At 45.0% G+C, this 20,268-nt stretch overlaps 2 protein-coding genes across 9 annotated transcripts in view; one reads left to right on the forward strand and one right to left on the reverse strand.

Annotated features, from left to right (window-relative positions):
- Positions 1-2,715: 2,715 nt before the first annotated feature.
- On the reverse strand, positions 2,716-18,884 carry LOC106603155 (intron Large complex component GCFC2). Of its 7 annotated transcripts, XM_045718366.1 has the most exons (17): positions 16,359-16,967; positions 9,601-9,789; positions 9,116-9,361; positions 8,169-8,275; positions 7,933-8,060; positions 7,584-7,767; positions 5,864-5,987; positions 5,610-5,673; positions 5,406-5,491; positions 4,991-5,190; positions 4,644-4,788; positions 4,408-4,529; positions 3,978-4,054; positions 3,787-3,853; positions 3,374-3,520; positions 3,051-3,184; positions 2,716-2,936 (listed from the first exon to the last, which is right to left on the reverse strand). In XM_045718366.1, exons 1-17 carry the CDS (start codon positions 16,636-16,638, stop codon positions 2,834-2,836), a joined length of 2,403 nt encoding a protein of 800 aa, XP_045574322.1. In that variant the 5' UTR covers positions 16,639-16,967; the 3' UTR covers positions 2,716-2,833. The 7 variants fall into 7 exon arrangements, with proteins under 7 accessions (XP_045574322.1, XP_045574329.1, XP_045574321.1 ...); XM_045718373.1 differs by lacking the exon at positions 16,359-16,967 and adding an exon at positions 18,753-18,884 and having other exon boundaries at positions 7,933-8,275; XM_045718365.1 differs by having other exon boundaries at positions 4,991-5,187; positions 7,933-8,275; positions 16,359-16,971.
- The window catches only part of itsn2b (intersectin 2b), a 38,643-nt gene continuing 36,503 nt past the window's right edge, over positions 18,129-20,268 (forward strand). The window contains exon 1 of one of the 2 annotated variants that reach the window (XM_045718354.1): positions 18,129-18,342. The gene's annotated coding sequence lies outside the window, so the exon portion shown is untranslated. The remainder of the gene's footprint in view (positions 18,343-20,268) is intronic. The other variant, XM_014196451.2, reaches the window with a different exon arrangement.

Raw genomic sequence — 20,268 nt, forward strand, 5'->3', positions numbered from 1 at the left:
ATCATCCAACTGACAACCCGAAGCTAGCCTGCAGGCACGATCAGCCAAGTAAAGCCCCCCAGCCAATCCCTCCCCTAACACAGACGATGCTGGAACACCCTATGGGACTCCCGGTCACAGCCGGTTGGGACACAGCCTGGGATCAAACCCAGGTCTGTAGTGACACCTCAAGCACTGCAATGCAGTGCCTTAGACCGCTGCGCCACTCGTGAGGCCTAATTTTTTTGTTTTAATAAAATGCATAATTTGAAGAACAAACATTGTGGCAATTCATATCTTGCAGTAAAACTGTAAATAAGACTTTAATCTCAAGAGAAGACCGGTTAAATGTTAAAAAGGTTGAATGTTCTCTTACTTAGAAAATAGTCCTGATCATTCAAGCCTAGGCAGTTATCCAAAACAACTAACAATACACTGAATATAAATTCAATAATTTCACTGTGTATTTCAGATGGAATTTAGGCATTAGAATGTACCACCAAAAGAGAACCCTGGGGGACACCTGGCTGGTAACTTGTATTATTTGGCGGGCTGCTCTATGTACTTGTGGAAAACACTGGTCTAAGTGAACGTTATCTTTAAAAATTGTACTCTTTATGACAATACTACATACAGATAACAGCCAAAATAAAGGAAACACTTGAGTAAATGAGGAATACAAAGTATATTGAAAGCAGGTGCTTCTACACAGGTGTGGTTCCTGAGTTAAGCATTTAACATAAATGCCCAGTTGCCCATTATTTTGTCTACCATGGCTAGAAGAGATCTGGGACTTTGAAAGCGGCATCTCAAAAGAAACTTATGTGGTTTAAAGGTTACGTGTTTGTGTCTCAGTCACCAGATCTCAACCCAGTTGAACACTTATGGGAGATTCTTGTCCTTTTAAAAACCTGCTCTATGTAAAATATTGTGTGATATAGCTTGGAAAATAAACATGACTGGAAGACATGATGTTCGTTTCCAACATACGGGCTATTTTCGTAAAGAAGTTCAATTCTCATGTTTTGTTTCTTTGCCACGAAACGAATGAAGATACTGGTATTGTCCCAGCCATATTATTAAGATACTTTATGTTGGTGTTGCATTTATTATGGCAGATACCTGTATATCATAAGCCTTTTTTGTTGTTGTTGAGTTATACCTTAACACATTGGTCTGAAACTACTGAACATCAAGCCGGCAAGCCACATTATACTGGCTTGCAAAGTGATGTGTAATTCCTATTGGAATCCAGCCAGAGTGAGGATGTCTAACAATTTTTGAACTTTTAAATCACCTGCAACCTGCTTTCAGAATGACTGCCCAGGTAAGAATTGATTATTGAGCCTACCTAAATAATATAAACTGGAACAGCCATCTCAGTAACGGGTGCAAGTCCAACTAAAATATTGGATTAGTTTAGAAAAATGTATGGCTAATGCTACTTCCTGATGTTCAGCCAATCAGGTTGCGGCAGTCTGTTGTTTACCCCCGTCTGAACGCAGTATGCAACATCAAGAAGTAGCATTCGCCACTCTAGCATGGTGGTGGAAAATTCTGTTTTATTAAGAGGAAATGGGTGGGGTTATATCCTGCCTGTATCGTCAGACGGGGCCACAGTGTCTCCTGACCCCTCCTCTCAGTCTCCAGTATTTATGTTGCAATAGTTTGTGTCAGGGGGCTAGGGTCAGTCTGTTATATCTGGAGTGTTTCTCCAGTCTTATCCGGTGTGAATTTAAGTATGCTCTCTCTAATTCTCTCTTGGAGGACCTGAGCTCTAGGACCATGCCTCATGACTACCTGGCCTGATGACTCCTTGCTGTCCCCAGTCCACCTGGTCGTGCTGCTGCTCCAGTTTCAACTGTTCTGCCTGCGGCTATGGAACCCTGACCTGTTCACCGGACGTGCCAACTTGTCCCAGACCTGCTGTTTTCAACTCTCTAGAGACAGCAGGAGTAGTAGATGATGATCGGCAATGAAAAGCCAACTCTGAATGATCGGCAATGAAAAGCCAACTGACATTTACTCCTGAGGTGCTGACCTGTTGCACCCTCTACAACCACTGTGATTATTATTATTTAACCCTGCTGGTCATCTATGAACATTTGAACATCTTGGCCATGTTCTGTTATAAATCTCCACCCGGCACAGCCAGAAGAGGACTGGCCACCCCTCATAGCCTGGGTCCTCTCTAGGTTTCTTCCTAGGTTCCGGCCTTTCTAGGGAGTTTTTCCTAGCCACCGTGCTTCTACACCTGCATTTCTTGCTGTTTGGGGTTTTAGGCTGGGTTTCTGTACAGCACGTTGTGACATCAGCTGATGTAAAAAGGGCTTTATAAATACATTTGATTGAACTTTGATTGAAATAGAGGAAATGGATGCCCTTGCACCCTGAATGTAGAATGTTTTATGTACGAGCCGGGCGCTGGGGGGGATACGAGTGTATTGCCGGCTACATAAATTCCAGTTGGGATGCAGACAAACGACCTAAAAGTTAAAATAGTGCCATCTGCCGGCCACCCGTGATACATTTTGCACACGTCAATAAAAAAAAACTCCACTGCCATTACATACTGTAAAATAACTTGTTTTCTCCTCATATATACACACTAAGACCTATTCAACAACATTTTTGAAGGATGGATGCATACTTAGCCCTGGGGATGAAGTTACAAGCACTGACTTTTTCTGAAAGAGGTAAGACAGAAACAAAAATAAAAACAGTTTGGAGGGGAACTGGACCAAACATCTGTTAGATGTATTTATATATTAAAAAAATAAGTACAAATATAGTTGTGTAATGTACAAAATTACAACAAATATTACATGATGTATGGTTGACACAGTAGGACACACTAGGACACCAGGTCTTTGTAATGGTATTTGTCTGATATAGTCGACACCTTGTCCCAGGCCTTGATGCTTCCCAGAACAGTCAGCACATCGCTCACCACGGCCCTACAGGAAATAGAAACCACATTACATACATTATCAAAACACTACCCTGACCATATCACATGATTCTGCCTGTATCATAAAAGTATATATTTGAGGTAGGTAAGGCAGTGTTACCGTGTGTTGGGGTGGTCAGGCTGTTGTTTGTAGACTGAATGGGCAGTCTGCAGGAGATGGTCACTGAAGGACTTCAGCTGAGAGGGACAGGAGCTCACGTCTTTAAACCAGGACTGAGGAAAACACGCCGCGACCTGCTCAGCGAAAGAGATGGAGAGACGAGAGAGAGCAATAAATCTCAGTTAATTTTGAGAAAAACCTGAAAATGACACCACTAAACTGAGCCATCTCGAAGACGGCAGAGCAATTACTCCCCTAGGAAACACCTTGAAACCCCCGTAGACAACACACTAACATTAGACACACGCAATTCACCTACACACATTTTTGCATTTATGGACAGAGTCCTGAGATTGGGTCTCGTTGAGTAGCGTCATCATCAGGTAGCAGTTCAGAAGTTTGTCCAACATCAGCTCCTTTAGAGCGTGTTCAGGTATCAAACCGTCCCACTGGCCCACGTTACCTAGGAGCTGACACGCAAGAGAAACACCACTAAAGCAATGCATGTTACGGAAATGGCAAGAGAGAGCACGCAGTAAAGGCAGGGCAATAGCTGCACATGGCAGCACACAAGGAGCTGTGACGAAAGCCCTCCCATCTCTTGACTGGACTTTATTGGTAGATGTTGTAATGGGCTAACTAGCCACATGGTCCCTCACCACAGTACACTATACCCCTCTCTTAGAAAACACATCGTTGAAAAAAAATCATCTTTAAACGGAGTGTTGTTACGTACCTTCACAGCTGTCCAGAACTGCTGGTCTCTGAACCGCCTCTGTGGAGAAGACTTGTCATCTAAAAACCTGCCAAAAGACCAGGCCGTTATGGTAAAGTACTGTAAGCTACGGTAAGACACATGAATTCCAGTAACTACTTAAATAAATCACATGTCCTCTAAGTGTTGAGATATCTGGTGGAGTCACTCACTTCTTAGGGTAGTGAGGAATGAAGATTTCATTATCCACTGAACTCCCCAATCTGCCACTCACTGCTTCTAAAAACACCTGGCAGGGGACAGGACAGGGACAGACAGAGGGAACAGGACATATTTCCATTCTGACACTCACAGGTAGTAGTTAAGTTTCAAAAGGTGCTCTCTCATTTTGTGACTGCTGTCTGGCATTCTTTGTGACTAGAGCCATGAATAGAGTTTGGTCCGAATGTTGGATTGTCTGTGAAAGCCATTTTACATTTTTTGTAAAAAAAAAAAGTTGGGATACAGGCAAGTGGTACAAACGTAGGAAGGGAGGACACGGGGATTGAACCAAGGTCTCCGGTGGGGAGTAGTAAATATGACTGGCTGGGAGAAATACTGCTAGTGCGGGCACTGCACTGTGGAAGCAGTTTTAACTGTTACCTTGACTGCTTTGCTCTGCTCTCCCTCAAACAGAGAGTAGTCGTCCTGCAGCCTGCGACACAGCTCAGACAGACACACTGACTGACGGCTGGACAGAGGGTCCCACACTAACTCCACAATACCTGTGAGGAGGACACATTAAAGTGAGACACACCTCAGTAAAATCACAGGGACACTCATGACAAAATTGAAAGGGGAGTGCTATACACATCCATAGGGTGTGTGTTTCTGTAGACCTTGTATCTTGGGTAACAGGGTCTTCTCTATGATAGCAGGCAGTGTTTTTCGGTCTGTGTGCTCTGCCTCCTGGTAACCCAGTCCGTGACAGAAGGTCTCAACAGCAGAGTACCACGGCAGAGCCTCAAAGTCCTCCCCTGCAGCCTGATACACAGAGAGAAAATGACAGAGGCACTGTCGCTCAAATTACATACATTTGAAATGAAAATGAGCTCTGTCAACAGATATAAATCTGAAACACAGACTTCCAGTACTAATTTTCAATGCTGATTTTGGCTAATACAATTAGCATTACCGCCAGTGCTAAGATTTACCATTGCACTAGGTTTGTGTGTATATAGCGTACCTGTAAGGGGTTCCAGCCTAAGAGCTGGAGTCTGATGAGTGGGTTGAGTAGTTTGGGCAGACAGAGGCTGATGTAGGCTGAGTGGTAGGACTCGGAGAAGGCTCCTCTCCATTCGTCGAAGCGAGACAGAACCTTCTTCACCACCCAGAAGTCCTCATTCACGTCACAGAACACACCCTGGGACCTGCTCAGGATCTCTGCTGGATTAGACAGGAGGGAAAAAGATGTCTGTTATTCTATGGGTTAGAGAGCTAGCACTAACTAATTCTGTAAGGAACAGAATGGCCAATTGTTTGATAAAGAAAAATACAGAAACCAATTTGGAAATTAAATACTGGGCTAAAATCAAGGTGTCACCAACACATTTGGTAAGTGGAGGACATTTGTCCTCGCCCAGTACAGCTACAATCCTCACCTCTCCCCTTCTGCAGTTCTGCCTCTTCCTCAGTTGAAAGCTCACTGTCGGCCGGCAGGCTACCACAGTCCTCCTCACCTGGCTCACTGGATGGAGAGACAATGATATCATAGAGTACATCAGGATGCAGTGAAGAATGAAGGAATTCACCTAAAAGCTAAAGCGACGTGAAGTGTCAGTAATAAAGGGAATATTCCCACTCACAATTTATTCTGTTTTTCATTCACGCTTTCCCCTGAATCTCCTTCACAGTGTGGAACAGTGGCATCTGGAGAGCGAGAGAGCAAGTTTATAAATGCACCCGACTACAGCTAATCAAAAATAAACAGATCAACGGTGTGAGGAGGTGAACTATGGTAGAAAGTTCACCTCCCGCCATTTCACTGACTGGGACCACGCACACGCACGCACGCACGCACGCACGCACGCACGCACGCACGCAAAAAAGAACAACTCACAGCTGAGCTGCTGTAAGCGAGAGGACTCCAGTTGTACGGCCTTTCGTCTCCTTGACAACAGTTCCTCCGCCTGTTCAGACAGCAGAGTGTGCATGTCCACCTCCACACTGTTGATCTCCACCACCTAGGGATGATCAATCCATATGTTTTATTACATGTAAAATGTGACCCCCCCCCAACCTCAATAACACTGTCTGATCACCACATTTTACATTTGAGTCATTTAGCAGACGCTCTTACCCAGAGCAACTTACAGTCAGCGCATTCATCTTAAAATAGCTAAGTGGGACAACCACATATCACAGTCAGAGTAAGTACATTTTTCCTCAAAGTAGCCATCAGCAAAGCCGGTGCTAGAATGGGGGGGGGGGGGGAGTCACGTGCGAGTGTTAGTTCCCAAAAGGGGGTGCTGTGGGATTATTTAAGACACTTTCAGATACAGTGAAGAGCTTTGACGGCTGAGTGGGAGCTGCCTTCCTGTAGGGGTGGAAGGGTAGAGAGACCAGAGGTGGCAGAACGGAGTACTCGGGTTGGGGGGGGTAGGGTTTGAGCATAGCCTGAAGGTAGGGAGGGGCAGTTCTTCTTGCTGTTCTGTAGGCAAGTTCCATGGTCTTGTAGTGGATGCGAGCTTCGACTGGAAGCCAGTGAAGTGTGCAGCCGGGCGGGGTGACATGGGAGAATTTGGGAAGGTTGCACACCAGGCGGGCTGCAGCGTTCTGGATAAGTTGCAGGGGTTTGATGCACAAGCAGGGAGCCCAGCCAACAGCAAATTGCAGTAGTCCAGATGGGAGATAAGTGCTTAGACTAGGACCTGCACTGCTTCCTGTGTGAGTTAGTATCGTACTCTACGGAATTGTTGTAGAGCATGAATCTGCAGGAGCGAGTCACTGCTTTGATGTTTGCAGAGAACGACAGGGTGTTGTCCAAGGTCACACCAAGGTTATTTGCACTCTGGGAGGGGGACATTGTAGAGCTGTCAACCATGGAGGAACCATGCAGGCCTTTCCCGGGAGGAAGAGCAGCGCCGTCTTGTCGAGCTTGAGGTGGTGGGCCGACATCCAAGCTGAAATGTCTGCCTGGCATGCCTTTTATATCAGAAAAGAAAGAAAGAAGGGATACCGATCTGTAGTTTGATGTCAGAGGGGTTGAGTGTTGTTTTCTTGAGGCGGGGAGCAACTCTGGCCATTTTGAAGCCAGAGGGGACGCAATCAGTGGTCAGGGATGGGGGAAGTGAGGAATGAGAGAAGGTCTCCAGAGATGGTCTGGAGGGGATGGGGTCGAGCGGGCTGGTTGTCCGGTGGCCAGACCTCACTGGTCGCAGGATTTCATCTGGAGAGAAAGAGGTCAAGGCGTAGGGTAGTTCTGTGTGAGAGGGACCAGTGGACTCAATAGGCTGAGAGAATGAGGAGCGGATGTTGACAAAGTCGTCCACTGAGAAGGAGGAGGGGGATGGAGGCTTGAGGGGGGAGGAGAAGGTGGAAGAGAGGCAGAAGCTTTAGAGTGATAGAAAGTGGTTTTAGCAGCAGATACAGAGGAAGAGAAGGTAGAGGGAGTGGAAGGATGATAGGTCCTTCAGGAAGTTTAGTTTTCCTCCATTTTCACTCATTCTACCTCAAGGTGGTGCTTCTTGTCATTTTAAAGACTTATAAAACACCTAACACTTTCGGCACAGAGCATGCTAACAGACTCTTCATGTTACCCAGAAGCCCTCTGATCTGACCTTCTCTCTCAGACATTCCACCAGGTTCTGAACGTAGGCGGTGGTGGCGCGGTAGAACCGTAGCTGGCGGTCGGCGGAACTGTCCTCAAGGTTCTCCAGAGAGGTTCTAGAGCTGTCCATGTCCACCTCCATCCTCCTCAGGTCTGCCTCATGAGCCCTGTGGACCTCCCGCAGATCACACAGTCTGGTGAGTAGGAGGAGAGGAATGGGGAGAGATATGTAGGGAGGAGGAGAGGAAAAGAGAGAGATTTACTAGACAAGCATCTTATCTTGCAGTTCAATTACATTAGGTATATAGTATAGAGAGGCCAATGTAAAGATAGATGAATGGAAAAATGAATTAACTCACTTCCGAGTGATCCTCTTCTTGACCATGCTGAGGCTGACGGGAGGCAGAGACTCTGGGATGTTGACTCTCTGTTTCCGCCTGCTGCTGCTTATCCTCACAGAGCCACTGCCTTCACTGCCTGATGGACTCTGCAGGGGCAGACAGACACACAGAGAGAGAGAGAGAGAGAGAGAGAGAGAGAGAGAGAGAAAGTGTGTTTGTGTGTGACTTAGAAAGTAGAGGGGTGAATATCGTACCTGTTCCCCAGGGTGTCGCTTCACTCCCTTCCCAATCTGTTGCTCCTCCCACAGGTTATTATCCTCTCTCTCCTGGTCATCAGAGCCACTGTCACCACCGTCACTCCCTCCAGTATTAATAAGCACGGAGTGAGCCACCGAGCCAGATACAGAAATACAGAGAGAAAGACATTCACTACCTCCTGTACCAACACAACAAGGACTAAAAAACAAAGCGCATAACGACAACTGATTTCAGCACCCAGTCAAAGGAGGTGTGATATACGCCGAGTATACAAAACATTAGGAACACCTGCTCTTTCCATGACATAGACTGACCAGGTGAAAGCTAGGATCCCTTATTGATTCCATTTGTTAAATCCACTTCAATCAGTGCAGATGAAGGGGAGGAGACAGGTTAAAGAAGGATTTTAAGCTTTGACACAATTGAGACGGATTGTGTATGTGTGCCATTCAGATGGTGAATGGGAAAGAAAAAATATTTAACTGCCTTTGAACGGGGTATGGTAGTAGGTGCCAGGCACATCGGTTTGCGTCAAGAACTGCAATGCTGCTGGGTGTTTCACACTCAACAGTTTCCCGTGTGTATTAAGAACGGTCCACCACCCAAAGGACATCCAGCCAACTTGACAACTGTGGGAAGCACTGGAGTCAACATGGGCCAGCATCCCAGTGGAATGCTTGACATCTTGTAGAGTCCATGCCCTGACAAATATTAGGAAGGTGTTCCTAATGTTTGATATTCTCAGTATTAGTTCAGCTGCAACTCTCACGCCACTTTCTATAACCGACGCATATAACATTCTGGGGTTTGATTATAGATTGTCTGTTTATTATCCATGCATTAGCCTAATGTTTAGTGCAAAAAAATGTTTAAAAAAAGCTTAAACGGTCATCCGAGAGAACAAATCAATACATTCTCTCTTCCTGTTCCCCTCCTCTGTTACCCATCTTCTCTGCTATCCTCTCCCTGATTGTTTTGGACCGTGGGGCAAACTTGATCCTTCGCTCATGGTCATCTGGCGTATCATCATCATCATTATCCTCATCACTGCGTTCCTCCAGGTCCTCGTGGTCTGGTGTCCGGGGGGAGCTCTCCCAGTCTCTGCCCAGGGAGATGTGGTCCTTCTGGGCTCTGGCTTTCTGACGCTGCCTCCTGGCTGCCTGAATCCTCCTCGTGTCCGGAATCACCACTACACACAACAACACAAGGGATATCATTCAGAACACTGCCTATCTGCCTGTCTCTGTGTAGACCAGGGGTGGACCACCCTATCTTGCAAAGACAGGTGTGGAGGCAAAAAAAATTTGTGAAGACAAACTCACTCTTGATAATACTGTGCATGGAAGTATTCATACTCTTTGATTTTGTTTACTTAATTTATTGCAGCCTTTCCGTTGGAGAGCGAGCCTAGCCATCTGCGTGACTGACCTGGTTTATGTTTCTGAGTGGAGGACATGGAGGATCTGGAAGACTTGGATGATCTGGATGACATGGAGGAGGCAGAAGTGGATGTGGTTGACTTGGCGTCTCCGTCGCTCTCTGGGGACAGCTCTTCTCCGGACACATCACTACCGGACTGCTCTTTCGGGGACGCAACCACAGTCACATCTCTCCTGGCTGGGGTCAACACCGAGACATGGTTAGAGAGATCAATCATGTATCCTAAACAGGGGTGTGTTTTTACAACAATATAGATAGGTGATCATAAAGAAATTGTGTTTTTATGTCCGTGACTAGTGTCTCTTGTCTAGATTATTTGTGGTTGTAGTAGTAGACAATTTGACAATAAATGCCAATGTTGTGCTTGCCACGACGGGAAGTCTTGACGGGAAGTCTTTGCAGGGGAAGCCTCCTTCCTCCTGGCTTGGATACTTTTGTACCGGTTTCCTCCAGCATCTTCACAAGGTCCTTTGCTCTGGGATTGATTTGCACTTTTCGCCACAAAAGTATGTTCATCTCTAGGAAACAGAACGAGTCTCCTTCCTGAGTGGTATGACGGCTGCGTGGTCCCATGGTGTTTATACTTGCGTACTATTGTTTGGACATATGAACGTGGTACCTTCAGACGTTTGGAAATTGCTCCCAAGGATGAACCAGACTTGTTGAGGCCTACAATTGTTTTTCTGAGGTCTTCGCTGATTTCTTTTCATTTTCCCATGAAGTCAAGCAAAGTTTGAAGGTAGGCCTTGAAATACATCCACAACACCAATTGACTCAAATGCTGTCAGGCCCTACACCCAAACAAGGGCACTGCGTTCATCCACCTCTGGCCTGCTGGCCCCCCTACCTCTGAGGAAGCACAGTTCCCGCTCAGCCCAGTCAAAACTGTTCGCTGCTCTGACACCCCAATGGTGGAACAAGCTCCCTCACGACGCCAGGACAGCGGAGTCAATCACCACCTTCCGGAGACACCTGAAACCCCACCTCTTTAAGGAATACCTAGGATAGGATAAAGGAATCCTTCTAACCCCCCCCCTTAAAAGATTTAGATGCACTATTGTAAAGTGGTTGTTCCACTGGATATCATAAGGTGAATGCACCAATTTGTAAGTCGCTCTGGATAAGAGCGTCTGCTAAATGACTTAAATGTAATGTCAATTAGCCTGTCAGAAGCTTCTAAACTATGACATAATTTTCTGGATTTTTCCAAGCTGTTTAAAGGGACAGTCAACTTAGTGTATGTAAACTTCTGACCCACTGGAATTGTTATACAGTGAATTATAAGTGAAATAATCTGTTTGTAAACAATTGTTGGAAAAATTACTTGTGCACAAAAAAGATGTCCTAACCGACTTGCCAAAGCCATTGTCTGTTAACAAGAAATTTGCGGAATGGTTGAAAAATGAGTTTTAATGACTCCAACCTAACAGGCTGACTACACCGCTCGCGTCGCGTGCATTGCAAGAAATTTTGAAATCTATATTATTCAAATTATTGCACCCACACTGTGCGCTCCAACGAGTGTCTGAGTTGCCAAGGGCTAAAATAGCAGTCAGTTCTATTTCTGACGCAGATCGCGCTGCAGATCCTGCCTCTCCCATCTCCTCATTGGTTTATAGAAGCAGATGCCCACGTGCCATCTCATCATTGGTTATACCCACGTCCAGCGTTGAGATTGCCTGCAATGACAACAAGCTCAGTCCGATGATGCTGCGACACGCCGCCCCAGAGCATGACGGATCCTCCACCTCCAAATCGATCCCTCTCCAGAGTACAGGCCTCGGTGTAAGGCTCATTCCTTCGACGATAAATGCGAATCCTACCATCACCCCTGGTGAGACAAAACCGCGACTTGTCAATGAAGAGCACTTTTTGCCAGTCCTGTCTGGTCCAGCGACGGTGGGTTTGTGCCCATAGGCGACGTTGTCGCCGGTGATGTCTGGTGAGGACCTGCCTTACAACAGGCCAACAAGCCTTCAGTCCAGCCGCTCTCAGCCTATTGTGGCCAGTCTGAGCACTGATGGGAGGGATTGTGCTTTCCTTATGTAACTCGGGAAGTTGTTGTTTCCATCCTGTACCTGTCCCGCATCTGTGTACGGATGTACCAATCCTGTGCAGGTGTTGTTACACATGGTCTGCCACTGTGAGGACGATCAGATGTCCATCCGGTCTCCCTGTAGCGCTGTCTTAGGCATCTCACAGTACGGACATTGCAATTTATTTCCTGGGCCACATCTGCAGTAATCATGCCTCCTTGCAGCATGCCTAAGGCACGTTCACGCAGATGAGCAGGGACCCAGGGCATCTTTCTTTTGGTGTTTTTCAGAGTCAGTAGAAATGCCTCTTTAGTGTCCCAAGTTTTCATAATTGTGACCTTAATTGCCTACAGGGTCCTGAAAAAGGGCAGTTTCTTTTTTTGCTGAGTTTATGTACATGTAGGTAGAGTTATTAAAGTGACTATGCATAGATAATAACAGGAGAGTAGCAGTGGCATAGAGGGGGGGGGCAATGCAAATAGTCTGGGTAGCCATTTGATTAGCTGTTCAGTAGTCTTATGGCTTGGGGGTAGAATCTGTTAAGAAGCCTTTTGGACCTAGACTTGGTGCTCCGGTACTGCTTGCCGTGCAGTAGCAGAGAGAACAGCCTATGACTAGGGTGGCTGGAGTCTTTGGCAATTCTTTGGGCCTTCCTCTGACACCACCTGGTATAGAGGTCCAGGATGGCAAGAAGCTTTGGCCCCAATGATGTACTGGACCTTACACACTACCCTCTGTAGTGTCTTGTGGTCAGAGGCCGAGCAGTTGCAATACCAGGCAGTGATGCAAGATTAGGATGCTCTCGATGGTGCAACTGTAAAACCTTTTGAAAATGTCAGTGAAGACACTTGCCAGTTGGTTAGTGCATGCTCTGAGTACACATCCTGGTAATCCGTCTGGCCCTGCGGCCTTGTGAATGTTGACCTGTTTAAAAAGGTATTACCCACATCGGCTTTGGAGAACGTGATCACACAGTCGTCCGGAACAGCTGATGCTCTCATGCATGTTTCAGTGTTACTTGCCTCGAAGTGAGCATAGAAGTGATTTAGCTCATCTGGTAGGCTCGTGTCACTGGGCAGCTCTCGGGTGTGCTTCCCTTTGTAGTCTAATAGTTTGCGAGCCCTGCCACATACGACGAGCATCAGTGCCGGTGTACTAAAATTCAATCTTAGTCCTGTATTGATGCTTTGCCTGTTTGATGGTTCGGAGGGCATTGCCGGATTTCTTATAAGCTTCCGGGTTAGAGTCCCGCTCCTTGAAAGCGGCAGCTCTACCCTTTAGCTCTGTGCGAATGTTGCCTGTAATCCATGGTTTCTGGTTGGGGTATGTACGTACAGTCACTGTGGGGACTACGTCCTCATTGTACTTATTGATAAAGCCAGTGACTGATGTGGTGTACTCCTCAATGGCATCGGAAGAATCCCAGAACATATTCCAGTCTGAGCTAGCAAAACAGTCCTGTAGTTTAGCAACTGCTTCATCTGATGACTTTTTTTATAAACCGAGTCACTGGTGCTTCCTGCTTTAATTTTTGCTTGTAAGCAGGAATCAATCAGGAGGATAGAGTTATGGTCAGATTTGCCAAATGGAGGGCGAGGGAGAGCTTTGTAGGTGTCTCTGTGTGTGGAGTAAAGGTGGTCTAGATGTTTTTTTTCTCCTCTGGTAGCACATTTAACATGCTGAATGAAATTAGGTAAAACTGATTTAGGTTTCCCTGCATTAAAAGTTCCCGGTCACTAGGAGCACCGCCTCTGGATGAGCAGTTTCCTTTTCCAGCAAATCATGGGGATCTGGGTGTCTGTTGTAGTATATCCGACTCATTGAAGAAAAACTCTTCGTCCAATTTGAGGTGAGTAATCCCAGTTCTGATATCCAGAAGCGATTTTCGGGCAGAAGAGACGGTAGCAGCAACATTATGTACAAAACAAGTTATGAACAACGCGAAAAAACAAACAAAATAGCATGGTTGGTTAGGAGCCGATAAGACGGTAGCCACCCCCTCCGGCGACATTATCACTGATTAATGAGTATGGAGATTTTTTCATTTTACCTTTATTTAACTAGGCAAGTCAGTTAAGAACAAATTCTTATTTTCAATGACGGCCTAGGAACAGTGGGTTGACTGCCTTGTTCAGGGGCAGAACGACAGATTTTTACCTTGTCAGCTCGGGGATTTGATCTTGCAACCTTTCGGTTACTAGTCCAATGCTCTAACCACTAGGCTACCTGCCGCCCCAAGATGTGAAGGTGTGAAGCAGGAGTCATTACTGACCCAAATTAGAGCAATGTTAATCTCAGAGCCATTCCGCAATTATGCAAGCATGACATGCCCAGTTATAAAATAGCAAATTAGGTAGTGCCAGGCCTCCTAAATTATATGGTAGCTGCAGTTTACTAATTGTCAACCTTGGTCTTTTTCTGTACCATATACAGACTGAAAGGTATTTACTGAGTTAATTACAAGTATTTTTCATTATATAAATAATGGGACCGCCTGGGGAGGATACAGTCTGGGGAAAACATTCATTTCAAATCAGATTCATTCTACCCAACCATTATAATGGCATGTCCCTCTACCTACCTAGGTCTTCCTTAACTGCCCTAAATACAGGTGCAAAGTTGCCATTAGACAGGTTGTGAAGTTTATTCAAAATGTTTAACCCAAGATAAACAAAACCATTTTTTGTCCAATTGAACAGGAAGTCATTCAAATTGTTGTTGTCACTCAAGCTCCGTAGAGGCATAGCTTCTGATTTACTCAAATGTATTAGGTGGCCAGAAAAATAGCCACATCTCTTAATTAAGTCAGTAAGAATGGGAATAGAGGTTTCTGGGTTAGAAATCAATAGCAAAATAGTATCTGCACAGAGATATAATGTGGGTTTGTTTTCCAATCTTGACACACGCAAGACCTTCCTGGCTATGTACAGTGCATTTGGAAAGTATTCAGACCCCTTACATTTTTACAAATGTTGTTACGTTACAGCCTTATTCTGAAATGGATTAAATAACTGTTTTCCCCTCATCAATCTACACACAACACCCCATAATGACAAAGCTTAAACAGGTTTAAAAAATTTTTTTGCACATTTATAAAAGATTAAAAAAAAAGAAAAACCATATTTACGTAAGTATTCAGAATCTTTGCTATGAGACTCGAAATTGAGCCCAGCTGCATCCTGTTTCCATTGATCATCCTTGAGATGTTTCTACAACTTGATTGGAGTCCACCTGTGATAAATTAATTTGATTGGACATGATTTTTAATGGCACACACCGGTCTATATAAGGTCCTACAGTGGACAGCGCGTCACATCAAAAACCAAGCCATGAGGTCGAAGGAATTGTCCGTAGACCTAGACAGGATTGTGTCGAGGCACAGATCTGGGGAAGGGTACCAAAACATTTCTGCAGCATATAAGGTCCCCAAGAACACAGTGGCCATTCTTAAATGGAAGAAGTTTGGACCCATCAAGACTCTTCATAGAGTTGGCCGCCCGGCCAAACTGAACAATCGGGGGACAAGGGCCTTGGTTAGGGAGGTGACCAAGAACCCGATGGTAACTGACAGAGTTCCAGAGTTCCTCTGTGGAGATTGATGGACAACCATCTCTGCAGCACTCCACCAATCAGGCCTTTATGGTAGAGTTCCCAGACGGAAACCACTCCTCAGTAAAAGGCACATGACAGTCCGCTTAAACCAAGATTGAACTCTTTAGCCTGAATGCCAAGCATCACGTCTGGAGGAAACGTTGCACCATCCCTACGGTGAAGCATGGTGGCAGCATCATGCGGTGGGGCTGTTTTTCAGCAGCAGGGACTAGTCAGGTTCAAGGGAAAGATGAACAGAGCAAAGTACAGAGAGGTCCTTGAGTGAACCCGATCCAACATATCTGGAGACCTGAGAATAGTTGTGCATCGACGCTCCCCATCCAACCTGATGAAGTCTGAGAAAATCTGCAGAGAACAATGGGAGAAACTCCCGAAATACAGGTGTACTGAGCGTGTAGCGTCATACTCAAGAAGACTCAAGGCTGTAATAACTGCCAAAGGTGCTTCAACAAAGTACTGAGTAAAGGGTCTGAAAACTTATGTAAATGTGACATTTAAAAATACCAAAAAATTACACTTGCAAAAATGTCTAAACCTGGGGTGTGTAGATTGAGCGGGGGGGGGGCAATTTAATCAATTTTAGAATAAGGCTGTAACGTAACATAATGTGGAAAAAGTCAAGGGGTCTGAATACTTTCCAGATGCACTGTATAGCTAAGGAGAGGAGTGAATCTCAAATGTATTCTTGATTCCACATATCCTCCCTCGTCTCCTTCTCAAAATTCATTGGAGGATTAATTCTGAGGTCCCTCTGATCTTCTCTTCCAATGTGTTTTGAGGAGGCAAGGAAATACAATTGATTCACCAAATACAATTGTTAATCTCCTTAGTTCTACCTGCACTATGGAACTGGGCATGTGAAAGCAAAATCCTGGAAGATATTTTACATATTGCTGCGATCTGTCCTGTGTTTCCAGATAAATACAAAGGCACAAGGAGGGAAGCCATGTAAGAATTTAGATGCAGATGCACCGCCCACTGTACTGTTAAATTAGAGACGTTAGAAATGTATTGGGCTTGTACTTGCCTTTTTGGTCTTTGGTAAATACTAGTCTATGATGCTTACATTAAAAAATATTTAAAAAAGTAACCGCCTACCTTTGTCGTCAGAGAAGCTGAGCACGTTTATTTTATTTCGTCCATCCTTGTTCTCTTTGCTGTGAGGCGATCTAGTAACCGCGAACGGTCCACTATCTTCCACTACGTCTTCAGCACCACTCGAGTCCGACTTGATCTGCGACGACTTGGAGGGCTTTATGCTATCAGCGGTAACTTGTGTTTTACCTAGGTCATCACCCTCTCCGTTCTTCTGTTCATCTTCATCGCTCGAGTCTCCTTTCCTTTGCCTAAAATTTCTTCGTGGTTTCTTGTTGAACATATTTTCTGTATCGGGGTATCGCCATGTAAATAAATCACAATACGTTAAGTCGTAAATAAATATCAGACGTACATATGTCGCAATCCTCTCCGGGTCTTGTAGTTAGTCGGTGTCGAGGACGCGGTCGTGCTTGGGGTGCATTCACAATCGCAATGAATTTTCAATACGATTATTTTACCAATCTTTGACATGATAGCTTATTGAAAAAACGCAATGGGAGTCTGGAAAAACGCTGATATTAAATATGTTTTGTTACAATTGTTTCTTAGTCCTCCTTTTTAGCTGATCCAACAAGAGGAATAGAGTACCACAGTATGAGTTATAATACCCATATACCTAGCTGTCAAACAGGGAAATGGTTCCAATAGTTTTCCCACCATTCATTTTTCCCATAGGGGATTTTAGAAACAGTTAAAGAAGGGCTGTGGTTCATGTTGGCTTACTCTGGCGTGACGTTTTGATAACTGTAAATATTTCATGGACAAGGTGACTTTTATCAATATATTCACCTGTATTTACCCCCCAGAAATGAAATGCTAATTAGATTAAAGAACTGCACATGCCATGATGATCTGAAAGAGACTGCTGAATCGAAGCAAAGGAAAGAATCTCTGGATTAACTATCTAATGTTAGCTAAATGTAGTAATGAATAAATTGGCTACATTTCTTTAAATGGACAATTCTGTGAACTATCATGGGGAAGTTTTAAATTGACACTACCTGTTAGCAAAGGTGTCAGTTAGAGATGACATGCAGGAGCATGCAGAGATTTGTAGTTTTGCAATATCTACGTTGATGCTAATTAGCATTTTCGAATAGGAGTAACATTAGATAGTTAATCCAGCGATTCTTACCTTTGCCTCGATTCAGCAGTCTCTTTAAGATCATCATGGCATGTGCAGTTCTTTATGATAGCCACATTAGCATCTAATTAGCATTTAATTTCTGGGGGGTAAATACAGGCGAATATATTCATAAAAGTCACCTTGTCCTAGAGAAATTTACATGGTTATCAAAACGTCACGCCAGGGTAAGCCTACACGAAACACAGCCCTTATTTTAAGTGTTTCTAAAATCCCCTATGGGAAAAATGAATGGTGGAAAAACGATTGGAACCATTTCCCCGTTTGACCGCTAGGTTTTACGGGTATTGTGACAACTCCACTGCGGTGCTCTATATCTGTCATTGGAAATGTTCTGTTCTAATATGGGGCTCTGATCCTCTGTTCCCCATGCAATGAAATTCAAAATGGATCAAATAGCAGCAACTTCGAGGGGTGAGCCTTGTGGATGGGTGTGTGTGGCTGGCTTGGGAGGTCGGTATGCCCGTAGGCATATACATTCTGGATCAGTTTACCCTCTCGCAGTACCAGCCTTAACCGCACAATAGCTGACCGCTGAAACTGACCTTAGATCAGCGTTTAGGGAAAATCCATGCGCGCGCCCCCGACGCTCTCTCCACCTCCCAGTCCCGGTCAAACGGAGCCGTTCTCGCGCACCGTCCACCCACACCCGCCTGTCAGCCATGTTGTTCGTGTGACCCAGCTGTCAGCAACAGGTCCAGTTGACTAAACTAGACATTCTTCTCGGAATTACATCATTTTGCCAATACGAAACGACTGCATAACGCCAGGGAGACTTTCACTGCGGATAGAAAAGTGGAGAAAGTTTTTTTTTTTTTTTTTGCCCGATGATTGTGAGAGGTAAGCGACGTAACGCTTTAGTCACCCGAAACTGCCTTGCTGCTTTCCTAGCGAGTCCATGTTATTGCTTGAACGTTGACCTACTGCTAGGCGTAAAATACAATATTGATTGCATGTAGTTAACTACTTAACTAATCATGTTATTACGCATAGGGATTTTGATACACTGAAATATGTAACTTATATCAGCCATTAGAAGTGTGCCCTCACACGAACTTGTTTGAAGTTGGTAAAAGGAAAACGACCTGACCTAAAGTGATGGTAGTTAACGTAGCTAGCTAGCTCCCTCAGATTCTTTAAACATAACTTGTTGAACAGGTTACAAACGTGTCTCTCGCTTTAGACAAGTGAAGGGAAAGCACCAGTAACGTTAGTGTATCAACTTTAGATGAGATAGCAATTTCACTTACTGTACAATGTAGCGCTCTGCGAAGTGGCTCTGATTCTACTGCTGCTCTTATTCATAATTAAACTATCCTCCACTTGAACTCAGGGACTCCATCATTGTCAATCATTATTCTACCAGGTCATTCCAAACAGGATATGCCTATGCATCGTTTTTGTTTTCTGGCAGCAAAGCTTGGTGTTGTGATTCAAAACTTACCTAAAATCCCATCCCCCAGGCAGGCTCCTGTTAAAGCTGTCATTAATAGTGGACGTGGTATTATATTTGTTAGCCTGTACTGTCTTGCCTGTATTCATTTGGGTAGTGCTGAATGGTCCGGACTCACCTGGTGTCAGTATACAGATGTTGAAGGTTGATTATTTAACACTGTCATACAGACTGCAGACAAACTACTTTCCATAACTTTAGGGCCATCGAACAGGGATCAACAACAGAACTAGTGAGGGACAGGGATAAACAGAGCTGTGTCAGGGCACGGGTTGGTTGGCTGTGGTCCAAGGATCCTTGTGTAAAGTGCAGATTGCATCTGGGCCCGGGGGACAGTGGTGGTCGCCCTATTGTCGTCTCTCTCCACTGTCACGATCGATGTGGGGTGTGCTCCGGCACAAAATGGCTGCCGTGGCATGCATCAATCCTGGTGGGTACTATGCCTACACACAACCCCACAGTGCTCGCCATCATGTATACCGTTAATAACAGAAAGTACAGTTATTTAACAGTAACATTCTGTCTTAGGGTATACCATTGGAGAGGCGTGCAAGATATTTGCTGTACTTGTGCCTGTTTGGTAATGCTTTTCCCAAGCCTGAGAGTATATCCATAGTTCGTGGACGGGTCTGATAAGGAATGCGTTTTTTACATTGTCGGCCAGTGCCCAGGAAACAATTAAATCCACTTGTTAGACACTACCACCCTCCTCCAAATCAAATCCAAACATGGATGTCAATGTTGCGCACCCGCGCTTCGTTCTACTTCCTGTGCGGCAGCATGATACCAGGATTGCAAAGCTGATAAGATAGACAAACCGGAGTGAAACCCTGACAGGTGTGCACGCTAAGCGAGACACCGCATGGAGTCCATGTTTGGTTTTCATTTGGAAGGGGGTGAGCCTCTAACAACTGAATATCATTATTTCGTGGACACTGCTTGGTGACGCAAACGAGTTTTCGTTCAGAACCGTCTACCGATTGCGTATTTACCTTTGGTCGTGGGAAAAGTGTCGCCAAACAGTCACGGGCCAGCAAATAACTCACAAGGTGGGTGAATGTTATACAGCTAGACCAGAGTTCTACTCTGGTCAAGGAAATGGGTTAGCCAACACATTGAGGGTGTATTGGTTGGTTTCCTGGTGAAAAGCACTGTTTCAGTCATCGTTGGTGATGGAAGTGACTCTCGGTGTCATGGCCACTAGCCTACCTTTGTACACAGATATAGCAAACTAATCCATCTGCCTTTTAACACACAGCACAGCAGTTCACAGAAACAACTGTTCTGCCAAAAATGCCACTTTCCCATTCATG

Source organism: Salmo salar, chromosome ssa01 (genome assembly GCF_905237065.1).
Source record: "Salmo salar chromosome ssa01, Ssal_v3.1, whole genome shotgun sequence".
NCBI lineage: Eukaryota > Metazoa > Chordata > Actinopteri > Salmoniformes > Salmonidae > Salmo > Salmo salar.